This window comes from Bos javanicus, chromosome 2 (genome assembly GCF_032452875.1).
Source record: "Bos javanicus breed banteng chromosome 2, ARS-OSU_banteng_1.0, whole genome shotgun sequence".
Lineage (NCBI taxonomy): Eukaryota > Metazoa > Chordata > Mammalia > Artiodactyla > Bovidae > Bos > Bos javanicus.
Window position 1 is genome coordinate 90,192,246 of NC_083869.1, and position 13,774 is coordinate 90,206,019.

The 13,774-nt window shown below is 38.1% G+C and overlaps 1 protein-coding gene across 1 annotated transcript in view; it reads right to left on the reverse strand.

The window, feature by feature from the left end:
- The window catches only part of C2CD6 (C2 calcium dependent domain containing 6), a 126,066-nt gene that overhangs the window by 59,922 nt on the left and 52,370 nt on the right, over nucleotides 1-13,774 (reverse strand). The window contains exons 11-13 of the mRNA XM_061431005.1: nucleotides 12,246-12,312; nucleotides 8,309-8,352; nucleotides 6,881-7,174 (exon numbers count right to left, since the gene is read on the reverse strand). Of these exons, the coding sequence (XP_061286989.1) occupies nucleotides 6,881-7,174; nucleotides 8,309-8,352; nucleotides 12,246-12,312 (405 nt within the window). The remainder of the gene's footprint in view (nucleotides 1-6,880; nucleotides 7,175-8,308; nucleotides 8,353-12,245; nucleotides 12,313-13,774) is intronic.

Below are 13,774 nucleotides of genomic sequence, written 5' to 3' on the forward strand. Positions count from 1 at the left end.
CAGACTCACGTCCATCGAGTCAGTGATGCCATCCAGCCATCTCATCCTCTGTCGTCCCCTTCTCCTCCTGCCCCCAATCCCTCCCAGCATCACAGTCTTTTCCAATGAGTCAACTCTTCGCATGAGGTGGCCAAAGTACTGGAGTTGCAGCTTCAGCATCATTCCTTCCAAAAAAAATCCCAGGGCTGATCTCCTTCAGAATGGACTGGTTGAATCTCCTTGCAGTCCAAGGCACTCTCAAGAGTCTTCTCCAACACCACACTTCAAAACCATCAATTCTTCGGCACTCAGCTTTCTTCACAGTCCAACTCTCACATCCATACATGACCACAGGAAAAACCATAGCCTTGACTAGACGGACCTTTGTTGGCAAAGTGATGTCTCTGCTTTTCAATGTGCTATCTAGGTTGGTCATAACTTTCCTTCCAAGGAGTAAGCGTCTTTTAATTTCATGGCTGCAGTCACCATCTGCAGTGATTTTGGAGCCCAAAAAAGTAAAGACTGACACTGTTTTCACTGTTTCCCCATCTATTTCCCATGAAGTGATGGGAACAGATGCCATGATCTTCATTTTCTGAATGTTGAGCTTTAAGCCAACTTTTTCACTCTCCACTTTCACTTTGATCAAGAGGCTTTTTAGTTCCTCTTCACTTTCTACCATAAGGGTGGTGTCAAAAGCATATCTGAGGTTGTTGATATTTCTCCCGGCAATCTTGATTCCAGCTTGGGCTTCTTCTAGCCCAGCGTTTCTCATGATGTACTCTGCATATAAGTTAAATAAGCAGGGTGACAATATACAGCCTTGACGTACTCCTTTTCCTATTTGGAACCAGTCTGTTGTTCCATGTCCACTTCTAACTGTTGCTTCCTGACCTGCATATAGGTTTCTCAAAAGGCAGGTCAGGTGGTCTGGTATTCCCATCTCTTTCAGAATTTTCCACAGTTTATTGTGATCCACACAGTCAAAGGCTTTGGTATAGTCAATAAAGCAGAAATGGATGTTTTTCTGGAACTCTCTTTCTTTTTTCATGATCCAGCAGATGTTGGCAATTTGATCTCTGGTTCCTCTGCCTTTTCTAAAACCAGCTTGAACAACTGGAAGTTCACAGTTCACGTATTCCTGAAGCCTGGCTTGGAGAATTTTGAGCATTACTTTACTAGCATGTGAGATGAGTGCAATTGTGCAGTAGTTTGAACATTCTTTGCCATTGCCTTTCTTTGGGATTGGAATGAAAACTGACCTTTTCCATTCCTGTGGCCACTGCTGAGTTTTCCAAACTTGCTGGCATATTGAGTGCAGCACTTTCACAGCATCATCTTTCAGGATTTGAAGTAGCTCAACTGGAATTCCATCACCTCCACTAGCTTTGTTCGTAGTGATGATTTCTAAGGCCCACTTGACTTCACATTCCAGGATGTCTGGCTCTAGGTGCGTGATCACACTATGGTGATTATCTGGGTCATGAAGATCTTTTTTGTACAGTTCTTCTGTATATTCTTGCCACCTCTCCTTAATATCTTCTGCTTCTGTTAGGTCCATACCATTTCTGTCCTTTATCGAGCCCACCTTTGCATGAAATATTCCCTTGGTATCTCTGATTTTCTTGAAGAGATCCCTAGTCTTTCCCATTCTGTTGTTTTCCTCTATTTCTTTGCATTGATCGCTGAGGAAGGCTTTCCTATCTCTTCTTGCTATTCTTTGGAACTCTGCATTCAGACGCTTATATCTTTTCACACTGTGGGGCCACCATAGTTTGGCCCCAGGTAAATAGCAGGGAGGGAACACAGCTCCATCCATCAACAGAAAATTGGATTAAAGATTTAATGAGCATGTCCCTGCCCATCAAAACAAGACTCAGTTTCCCCCTCAGTCAGTCTCTCCCATCAGGAATCTTCCATAAGCCTCTTATCCTTCTCCATCAGAGGGCAGACAGACTGAAAACCACAATCATAACTGTTAGACTGTCTCTTATTAAAAAGACAAGAGTTCAGACACTTTTCAAGGAGGTAAAGAAAAGGGATTCCTTATGCAATGTTGCTAAGAATGTAAATTGGTAACAAGTACTATGAAAAACCGGAGAAGGCAATGGCACCCCACTCCAGTACTCTTGCCTGGAAAATCCCATGGACGGAAGAGCCTGGTAGGCTGCAGTCCATGGGGTTACTCAGAGTTGGACACGACTGAGTGACTTCACTTTCACTTTTCAGTTTCATGCACTGGAGAAGGAAATGGCAATCCATTCCAGTGTTCTTGCCTGGAGAATCCCAGGGACAGCGGAGCCTGGTGGGCTGCCATCTATGGGGTCGCACAGAGTCGGACACGACTGAAGTGACTTAGCAACTATGAAAAACAGTATGGATGTTCCTCAAGAAATTAAAAGTAGAGTTATATGATCCAGCATTCCCACTGCTGGGCATATACCAGAATTTATAACAATATATCAAAGAAATATCTGCACTTTAATGTTCATTGCAGCATTATTCACAATAGCCAAGGTATGGAAACTACCTACATGTCTATAGAAAGATGAATGGGTGAAGATGTGGTATCTATCTCAAAATAATATTATTCAGCTGTGAAAAGTAAGGATATAATGCCACTTGTGACAACATGGATGAAATCTGAAGGCATTATGTTAAGTGAAATAAGTCAGATAGAGAAAAATACTGTAGATCTCATTTGTAGTTAAATCTTAAAAAAAAAAAAAAAAGGCCAAACTGGTAGAAACAGAAAGTAGAATGGTAGTTACCAGCAGCTAGGGGCTAAGGGATAGGGAAATGCTGGTCAAAGGGTTCAAGACAGTAGTTATAAGATGGAAAACATTCTAGAGTATAGCACATAAGTTCTGCATACAGCATAGTTACTATAGTTATTAACAGTAATATTGCATTTTATACTTGGCATTTGCCAAAAGAGTAAATCTTAAGTTTTCTCACTACACACACATGCAGGTAACTCTGGAAGGTGATGGATATATTAATTAACCTGATGATGACAATTATTTCACAAGGTATCCTTATATCAAATCATCACACTGTATCCACGTTGTGCTGTGCTTAGTTGCTTAGTCATGTCCGAATTTTTGGACCCCTTGGACGGTAACCCACCATCCTCCTCTCCTCTGTCCATGGGGATTCTCCAGGCAAGAATAATGGAGTGGGTTGCCATGCCCTCTTCCAGGGGATCTTCCCAACACAGGGATCAAACGCAGATCTCCCTCATTGCAGGCAGATTCTTTACCATCTGAGCCACCAGGGAAGCCTGTATACATGTTAAATATATACAATTTTGTTTGTTAATGAAATCTCAGTAAACCTGGAGGAAAACATTCTCATATTTAATGGTGTAATGATGAAAATATTCTAGATCTTCATATAGTGAAATACACATTATCAAAACTCATTGAACTGTCCATATAAAATTGGGTACATTTCATGGTATGTAAATGTTATGGGTTGACTTTGTCTCTAAAAAAGACTTGAGACACAAAGTCCCTCAAAAAAGTTCAAAGTCCCAATAGCTCAGAATGTACCCTTACTTAAAAATAGAGTTACTGCAAATACAATAAATTAAGATGAGGTCCTATCAAAATAGGCTGGAACCTTAATTGAACATTTCTGATATCTTCATAAAAGAGAGACACACACAAGGAGAAGATGACCATGTGATGACAGAGGCAGAGTGGCAGTATATGGTTATAAGCCAAGGAATACTAAAGATTACTGGCCAATACCAGAAGCTAGAAGCACCAAGGAAGCATTCTCCCCTACAGGGTTCAGAGAGAGCCAGACCTTGCTGACACCTTTGTTTCAAACTTGTAGTCTCCGTAACTGTGGGACAATAAATTTCTGTTGTTTTAAGGTACCTGTTTGTGGATCATGACAAACTGTGCAAAGCCCTTAGAGAGATGGGAATACCAGACCATCTTACCTGTCTCCCTGAGAAAACTGTATGCGGGTCAGAAAACAACAGTTAGAACACTGTATGGAACAACTGACTGGCTCAAGATCAAGAAAGGAGTTATGACAGGGTTGTCTGCTGTCACCCTATTTGTTTAACCTGTATGTTTAGTGCATCATGAGAAATGCCGGGCTGGATGAGTTACAAGTTGGAATCAAGACAGGTGGGAGAAACAACAACCTCAGATATGCAGATGATACCACTCTAATCACTAGTACTACTCTGGCAGCAAAGGAAGAGGAAGAGGAACTAAAGAACCTCTTAATTAGGGTGAAGGAGGAGAGTGAAAGAGCCGGCTTAAGACTAAATATTAAAAAAAAAACTAAGATCATGTCATCTGGCCCCATTACTTCATGGCAAATTGGGGTGGGGGAGGGTGGAAGTAGTGACAGATTTCCTCTTCTTGGGCTCCAAAATCACTGTGGACAGTGATTGCAATCATGAAATCAGAAGACGGCTGCTTCTTGGCAGGAAAGATATGACAAACCTAGACAGTGTACTAAAAAGCAGAGACATTACTCTGCTGACAAAGGTCTGTTTAGTGAAGGCTATGGTCTTCACTACATGACCACTGGGTCATGTACGGTTGTGAGAGCTGGACTGTAAAGAAGGCAGAATGACAAAGAACTGATGCCTTTGGACTGTGGTGCTGGAGAAGACTCCTGAAAGTCCCCTGGACAGCAAGATCAAACCAGTCAATCTTAAGGGAGATCAACCCTGAATATTCACTGGAAGGATGCTGAAGCTCCAGTATTTTGGTCATCTGAGGCAAACAGACTCATTGGAAAAGTCCCTGATGCTGGGAAAGATTGAGGACAGAAGGAGAAGAGGGTATCAAGGGATGAGATGGCTGGACAGCATCACTGATGCAATGAATGTGAACTTGAGCAAACTCCAGGAGATGATGAGGGACAGGAAGGCCTGGCATGCTGCAGTCCATGAGGCTGCAAAGAGTTGGACGTGACTGCGCGACTGAACAACAACAACAACAGCATCCCTAGGAAAATAAGAGAAATTAATAAGGTATAATTAGTAAAATCATAATTAGGAAATTATTATAGTAATACCTCAATAAAGTTTATAGAAAACAAAAGAAAAAGAGAGAAAAGTACCATAAGATTTCACATTGATAAAATTAATAGTCCAAGAGTATCAACATGTTATTCAGAAAATATCTATAGGAAAACTTACACTGTAAACATGTAAACAAGTGTAAACATGTATAATATCATATAAGAAACAAATTGCCAGTCCAGGTTCGATACAGGATCCTTGGGGTTGGTGCACTGGGATGACCCGGAGGGATGGTACGGGGAGGAAGGTGGGAGGGGGTTCAGGATGGGGAACATGTGTACGCCCGTGGCGGATTGATGCTGATGTGTGGCAGAACCAATACAGTATTGTAAATTAATTAGCCTCCAATTAAAATAAATAAATTTAAAATTTAAAAAACAGGAAAATTCTTAAAGAGACAGGAACACCAGACTGTCTTACCTGCCTCCTGAGAAATCTGTATGCAGGTCAAGAAGCAACAGTTAGAACTGAACATGGAACAGCAGACTGGCTCCAAATTGAGAAAGGAGTACATCAAGGCTGTATATTGTCACCCTGCTTATTTAACTTCTATGCAGAGTACATCATGTGAAATGCCAGGCTGGATGAAGCACAAACTGGAATCAAGATTGCTGGGAGAAATAGCAATAACCTCAAATATGCAGATGACACCACCCTCATGTGAGAAAGCGAAGAAGAACTAAAGAGCTTCTTGATGAAAGGGAAAAAGGAGAGTGAAAAAGCTGGCTTAAAACTCAACATTCAAAAAACAAAGATCATGGCATCCGGTCCCATCAATTCAAGACAAATGGATGAGAAAACAATAGAAACAGTGACAGACTTTATTTTGGGGGGCTTCAAAATCACTGCAGATGGTGACTGCAGCCATGAAATTAAAAGATGTTTGCTCCTTGGAAGAAAAGCTATGATCAACTTAGACTGAATATTAAAAAGCAGAGACATTACTTTACTGACAAAGGTCTGTCTAGTCAAAGCTATGGATTTTCCAGTAGTCACATATGGATGTGAAAGTCGGACCCATAAAGAATGCTAAGTCCCAAAGAATTGATGCTTTTGAACTGTGGTGTTAGAGAAGACTCTTGAGACTCCCTTGGACAACAAGGAGATCCAACCAGTCCATCCTAAAGGAAATCAGTCCTGAATATTCATTGGAAGAACTGATGCTGAAGCTGAAGCTCCAATTCTTTGGCCACCTGATGTGAAGAACTGACTTACTGGAAAAGACCCTGATTCTGAGAAAGATTGAAGCAAGGAGGAGAAGGGGACGACAGAAGATGAGATGGTTGGATGGCATCACCGACTTGATGGACATGAGTCTGAGCAAGCTCCGGGAGTTGGTGATGGACAGGGAAGCCTGGCATGATACAGTCCATGGGGTCGCAAAGAGTCAGACACAACGGAGCAACTGAACTGAACTGAACTGAACTGAACTGATGAGGTTGGTTTATATTACTGGTTTCTCACATCAGTTTTCCTTCAGGGGCTTTTTCTCCTTTACTTGATGATTATAAGTATGGTAGGAATATTTAATATACTTAGACACACTTCTACTTGGAGACATCTGAATGCATTTCCAATTTATTTGTATTTAATTTTTATTAATGAATTTTTGTTTTTCCTAGTCTTATACTTCTAATATGATGGCAGATACCTTTATTCAAAGTCTTTCTTTGCATCCCTGCCTTGAAAGCTACCTTTTGATTTTGAATCTGGGGAAACTAAGCTTGTGTTCTTCTTTCAAGCTAAGCTTAGACTTTTGCTTTGCCACTGAATTTCTGTTGGAGATAAATCCAAGTTCCTCCTTTTTATTCTACTTGGATTCATATGGATATTTTTCAACTTTACCTCTGATGGATGTAAGTCAGTTTTCAAAAGGCTTGGGTATCTATCTTTTAATTTTTCTTCTGGTAGAAAGAAGAGATTTTTCATTTTTTTCACTGGCATGGCTTCTTGCTGGTGTTCCTCTAAAGGTGGTATTTGGTTCTCTTCTGTTATTGACAGCCTAGGAATAGTGGACAATGGAGTATCTGTTTCCTTTGATGGCATGTCAGTTTTAGGAGCAACAACACTTGAATCATCTTTACTTGACTGGTTCAAAGTTGGTAGACTCAGGCCTTTCTTATCATCATTATCCAGTAACTAGAAAATATATCAATAAGACAGCTACCAATTAATCATTGCCAATTAAATTCTTTAAAACAAACTAAACTGGATTTAAAATCATTTGTACTTCTATCCTTTATCATAAAAGTTACCATCAATATTTGTAAATTATTACATTCCTTAAGAGTTGAGAAATTCTCTACTTGCCTGCGCCATGGACTACAGAGATTATCCATAAAAATGATCATACTGCATTATAAAGCAGTAGTTCTCATATATTCATATTTTATAAATCAGCAACATCTCAAAGAAGGAAAATAGAGGTGTCTGATATTTTACTGTTACTATACTATCACCAATATATCATAACAAAAGAAATATTAATAGCAAAATAATACAAAGAACAGTATCATAAAAACACAATTATATAATAAAAGAAATTTTAATAGTAAAATATTACAAGTAATAGTATCATAAAAGAAAGGATAAAAGTCTGTTAAGTAAATTAGGTGTATGAAAAGTTCCCTATATTGCCTTTTTTGTCTCTTCTTGGACTATGGAAAACAGTGTATATTGACTCTTCAACTGGTATTTGGGGACCCAGTGACCCAAGAATAGATAGAAATCATTAAATCCTATTTGTCAAGTAGTACAAAAGAACCTTTTATATTTTATTGGTTTCCATAGGGGTCCACTGGCTTTTGGAATTGATACTTTATGTAAAATTAGCTAAAAAGTAAATAATATTATGTGAAATATATTATAAAATATAGACAACTATTATGGAGATTGCATATTACAGAGAGCATATAGTTACAGAGGAAAAGTACAGAATATAGTTAGGTCTGTGGCATCCATATCTGAGATGTAAAACTTCATGATTTTTTTTTAACTTGTTTCCCCCACTTTGGTTCGTAAACACCTTTTGTCCCCTATAGTCATATATACTTTAAAATGTTACAATTTAATGCTGAAACTTCCCCTTTAACAGTATAATTTAACTTAAATGAATCACGTAACTGTACAAATACTGCTTATCAGAAATAACCATGAAGACCTAAATAACTTCTTGAGTGCTTTTTTCCTTCCATCTATAAATATTTTGTTTACAAATATTTCACCCCTTTATAAAACAGTAACTATTAGAGGTTCTCTTTCAAGTTTCCTTACCTCACTTGGAATAGTCTCAGCTTCCTCCTTTATAAGAGAGATACCTGTTAAGAAATTTATAGAAGTATTTTATTATATATAAAATAATAAACATTATGCATTAATAAAATATCATTACAATTTTTCTCACCAAGAATAAGTGCAATTTAAATCAAAGCAGCTATTCAAACATAGACACTACATAGTTATAAAAACAGGTTGATGAATCTCTAGGAAGATGGAGGAGTAAATGAATAAGTATAAAGTGAAAAAGTATAATATGATAACACTTCAGATACATCAATATAAGACACTGAAACAGGCATATAATATTGGTTGTTCAGTCACTCAGTCATGTCCAGCGATTTGCAAACCCATGGACTGCAGCCTGCCAGGCTTCCCAGTCCTTCACCATCTCTCATATATTGACTCTTCAACTGGTATTTGGTCATCTCCCTTATGACCAACCTAGATAGCATATTCAAAAGCAGAGACATTACTTTGCCAACAAAGGTTCATCTAGTCAAGGCTATGGTTTTTCCTGTGGTCATGTATGGATGTGAGATTTGGACTGTGAAGAAGGCTGAGTGCCGAAGAATTGATGCTTTTGAACTGTGGTGTTGGAGAAGACTCTTGAGAGTCCCTTGGACTGCAAGGAGTTCCAACCAGTCCATTCTGAAGGAGATCAGCCCTGGGATTTCTTTGGAGGGAATGATGCTTAAGCTGCAACTCCAGTACTTTGGCCACCTCATGCGAAGAGTTGACTCATTGGAAAAGACTCTGATGCTGGGAGGGATTGGGGGCAGGAGGAGAAGGGGACGACAGAGGATGAGATGGCTGGATGGCATCATTGACTCAATGGACGTGAGTCTGAGTGAACTCTGGGAGTTGATGATGGACAAGGAGCCTGGCGTGCTGCGATTCATGGGGTCACAAAGAGTCGGACACAACTGAGCGATTGATCTGATCTGATCCTTTAATATTGATTGGTTTGATCTCCTTGAGAAACGACACCATAATTCAAAGTCGGAGAAGCCTTTTCTCTGACACCACAGTTCAAAAGCATCAATTCTTTTGGTGCTCAGCCTTTTTTATGGTCCAACTCTCACATCCATACGTGACTACTGGAAAATACATAGCTTTGACTAGATGGATCTTTGTCAGTAAAATAATATCTCTGCTATTTAATATGCTATCTAGGTATGTCATAGCTTTTCTTCCAAGGAGCAAGCATCTTTTAATTTCATGGCTGCAGTCACCATCTGCAGTGATTTTGGAGCCCAAGAAAATAAAGTCTCTCATTCTTTCCGTTGTTTCCCCATCCATTTGCCATGAAGTGATGGGACCAGATGCCATGATCTTTGTTTTTTGAATGTTCGGTTTTAAGTCAGCTTTTTCACTCTCCTCTTTCACTTTCATCAAGAGGCTCTTTAGTTCTTTGCTTTCTGCCATGAGGGTGATGTCATCTGCACATCTGTCATCTGCACTAACTGTTGCTTCTTGACCTGCATACAGGTTTCTCAGGAGGCAGGTAAGGTGGTCTGTTATTCCCATCTCTTGAATAATTTTCCACAGTTTGTTGTGATCCACACAGTCAAAGGCTTTAGCGTAGTCAAGGAAGCAGAAGTAGATATTTTCCTGGAATTCTCTTGCTTTTTCTATGATCCAATGGATGTTGGCAATTTGATCTCTAGTTCTTCTGCCTTTTCTAAATCCAGCTTGAACATCTGAAAGTTCTCGGTTCACATACTGTTGAAGACTAGCTTGGAGAATTTTGAGCATTACTTTGCTACCATGTGAAATGAGTATAATTGTGCGGTAGTATAAACATTCTTTTGGATTGCCTTTCTTTGGGATTGGAATGAAAACTGAGTATATCTTGGTAAAAATCAAGAGGAAATAAAATAAATCCCAGATGGTCAGTGATAAGGTTGGTTTGGAAAAAGAGATTAGAATAAGGCTGTATATAACCAAAAAACTAAGACCTCTCAACAGAGGCTAACTGAAGCACTTACAAAATCTTCCTGAAAGTGAAAGTGAAGTCACTCAGTTGTGTCCGACTCTTTGCGACCCCATGGACTGTAGCCTACAACGCTCCTCTGTCCATGGGATTTTCCAGGCAAGAGTACTGGAGTGGGTTGTCATTTCCTTCTCCAGAGGATCTTCCCAACTCAGGGATCGAACCTGGGTCTCCACATTGTAGGCAGATGCTTTACCATCTGAGCCACCAGGGAAGAAATATATTGGCCTTCCCTGGTGACTCAGTCAGTAAAGAGTCTACCTGCAATGCGGGAGACCCAGATTCAATTCCTGGGTTGGGAAGATCCCCTGGAGAAGGAAATGGCAACCCGCTCCAGTATTCTTGCCTAGAGAATTCCATGGACATGGGGAGCTTGGTGGATTACAGTCTATGGGGTCACAAAGAGTCGGACACGACTGAGTGACTAACACTTTCACTTTAGAAATATAAACAATACGTATTTAGCAAAGAAAAAAAGTCTAAAAGGGGAAAGGGATTAAATACAGAGATAAAATGGAATGCCTAAGTCTAATAAAAACAGAATTTATTAAGGTCACTATTAGCTGCATGACTACTGTCAGCTCATTTTTCTGAGCCTTGGTTTTCTCACAAGTAAATCAGATTAGAGACAGTTTATCTTATAGGAATGGTACAAGTATACAAACGTGTGCAGCAATGTGGCTAAAAGCTTGAGCTCTTGGATCAAACAGACAAGGTTCAAATTAATGGCTATGTGACCTCTCACTGACTTGATCCTCAGTTTTCTCATCTGTGAAAATGTGGATAAATAATAATAGCATCCTCAGTTGACTGCTGTGAGGACGGATTTATATAATCCAAGTAACATGCCTGGAACATAGTGATCCGTAAATCACTTAGCTGTAACTACAGGAAGCTATTGGAATGCCAAAAGGAAAGAAGTCACCAGAGGATCCAATGGGATCTGAAATAAACTCCTAGGATAATTGAAAAAAATTAAGGAAAAATAAAGCTAGCAACCACTAGTGAGTGAGAAAGGTTTACCTCCAATATTCAACAGTGGTATTAAAGAGGGAAGCTGTGATTCTGCTACAACCTAAAACTTGAATGTTTCAGTTAAAGGGCAGATTAGAGATGAAATAGCTCTGCTAGGCTGGTTGGTCCTCAGAGGTTAGGAAATGAATATACCAAAGGCTGAGGTAGCTGGAGAAGTAGAATTAGATAAATAACCTGTGGCAAAAACTTATAACAATAAATCATTAATCCATATCAGCAGAATCCAAGATTTTGAAGATAGAGTATTATGCATCTATTTTAATTTACTAAGTGAATCTTTTAATAGATTTTTCTTAAAGCTGCATGAACAGTATCTTTTATTAATTAAATATGTTACTGATAATTTGTAGAGAAGGAAATGGCAATCTACTCCAGTGTTCTTGCTTAGAGAATCCCATGGACAGAGAAGCCTGGTGGGCTGCAGTCCATGGGGTCCCACAGGGTCGGGCACGACTGAAGCGACTTAGCATGCACACATGCACTGATAATTTGTATGAAGTTCTCAGATTTAATGCTAACTTTATTTCCTGTTCAACTTTTTCCCTTTTCCCTTTCTCTTACACACACATACACACCCTCCACATAAAAGAAATCAATAGGTCTACAGTTAACAATGTTTAACAACATACCTTTTCATAGACTACAGATAAGATTTAACTTTTTTCTTGTCCTTAAAGGAGGAAAGGAGTATCAAAAATAAAAATAATTCTTTATTGGGTCTAATTCTTTTCTTTGGAGTGTTACAAAATAAATACTATATACCAAGACTATAATGAAATGTATTTTTATTCCTAAGAAAAAATGAAATCTACTTAAAGCAGGTTACTGGTTTGCTTTTTGTAATATAACCACCCTGTTTTAATTATCTTAATAATAAATACAAAAGTAAGTTAGTTATATAACCTGATGTTACAGTATTTGTAGGTCTCTCTTCCAATTGGCTTTCTGGTATCTCATTGATATTACTTTCCTAGAAGGAAAAAATGAAAAGAAAACATATTGGAGAAATGTTTAAAGAGCTAAAACACTTTTCTCTGCCTTCATAACTTCTTTTAACACTTTAAAAAAATTATAGAAGACAAGAAGAATACGGGTTTGTGAGAAAACCAAAATTTGTGAGGAATAGTACTAACACCCTGGCTAGGAGCTGATGTTCCAGGGAGAGAAGATCCAAGAATTGATAGGGTTTCTGAATGCTGAATGCATGAGAGAAAAAGATTACAAGACAAATGACATAATGTTTAATTTCAGGGGTTGTAAGAGGATATCCCCAGGAAACAGATCAGTTGTTTACTGGAATTCATTATAGTCTATCAACTGCAAAGTGATATGGACTTTAAAAAATTTTAAGAATTATAAGGTGGGGTGACCACTGGCTCTAATAAAATACTGACTTTTCAATGACAACCCAAAGTCCAAAGTCCCTTAACCAAAAAGTTTCCCAATTTCCCTAAAATACAAATTCTGTATTAGCAAATGCTAACTGATTCATCTTATCATAGCACAATCCTGCCCAATTATCTCAGAGGCTTTGAAAAACATGAATATGTTTTTTTAAATATGTTTTATTACCATTTAAAGGCTGTGATTTTAGTTAACATTTTATTTATTCACTGAAATCCCCATGAATCCTTTACAGCCAGATCAAAATGTATATATTAGATTGTACTTCTAAATATTAAGCCTTACTTATCTATCTGATAAGGGTCTAGTATCCAAAATATATAATAACTCTTACAACTCAACAATAAAAATACAAATAGCTAAATTAAAAAAAATAACCAAAGATATAAATAAAAATTTATTCAGAGAAGATATATAAATGGCCAGTATTCACATGAAAAGTTGTCCTCATCATGGGTCAATAAAGCAATGCAAATGAAAACTACAATGAGATACTACTTCAAACCCACCAGGATGGCTATAATTAAATTTTTTAAAAAAAACAACAAGTTTTGTAGAAAACATGGACCCTCATACATTGCTGGTTAAATGTAAAATTATGCAGCTGCTGTGGAAAAGTTTGTCAGTTTCTGAAAAAGTTACACAGAATTATGATACAATTTAGCAATTGCACTAAGTATATACACAAAAGAATTAAAAACATACATTTACACAAAAAGCTGCACATGACTGTTCATAGCAGCATTATACATAATAGCTAAAAAGTGAAAACAACCGAATGTCCATTAACTAATGAGTGGATAAAAAATGAGGTATATCCATACAATGAGATATTTGGCAATGAAATGAAGTACTGATACATGCTACAATAGGGATAAACCTTGAAAACACTATACTAAGTGAAAGAAGTAAGTCACAAAGGACCATATATTGTATGACTCCATTTGTATGAAATATCTACAACAAGCAAATCTATAGAGACATAAAGTAGATTAGTTATTGTTTAGGGCTTGTGGGGCATGCAGGGT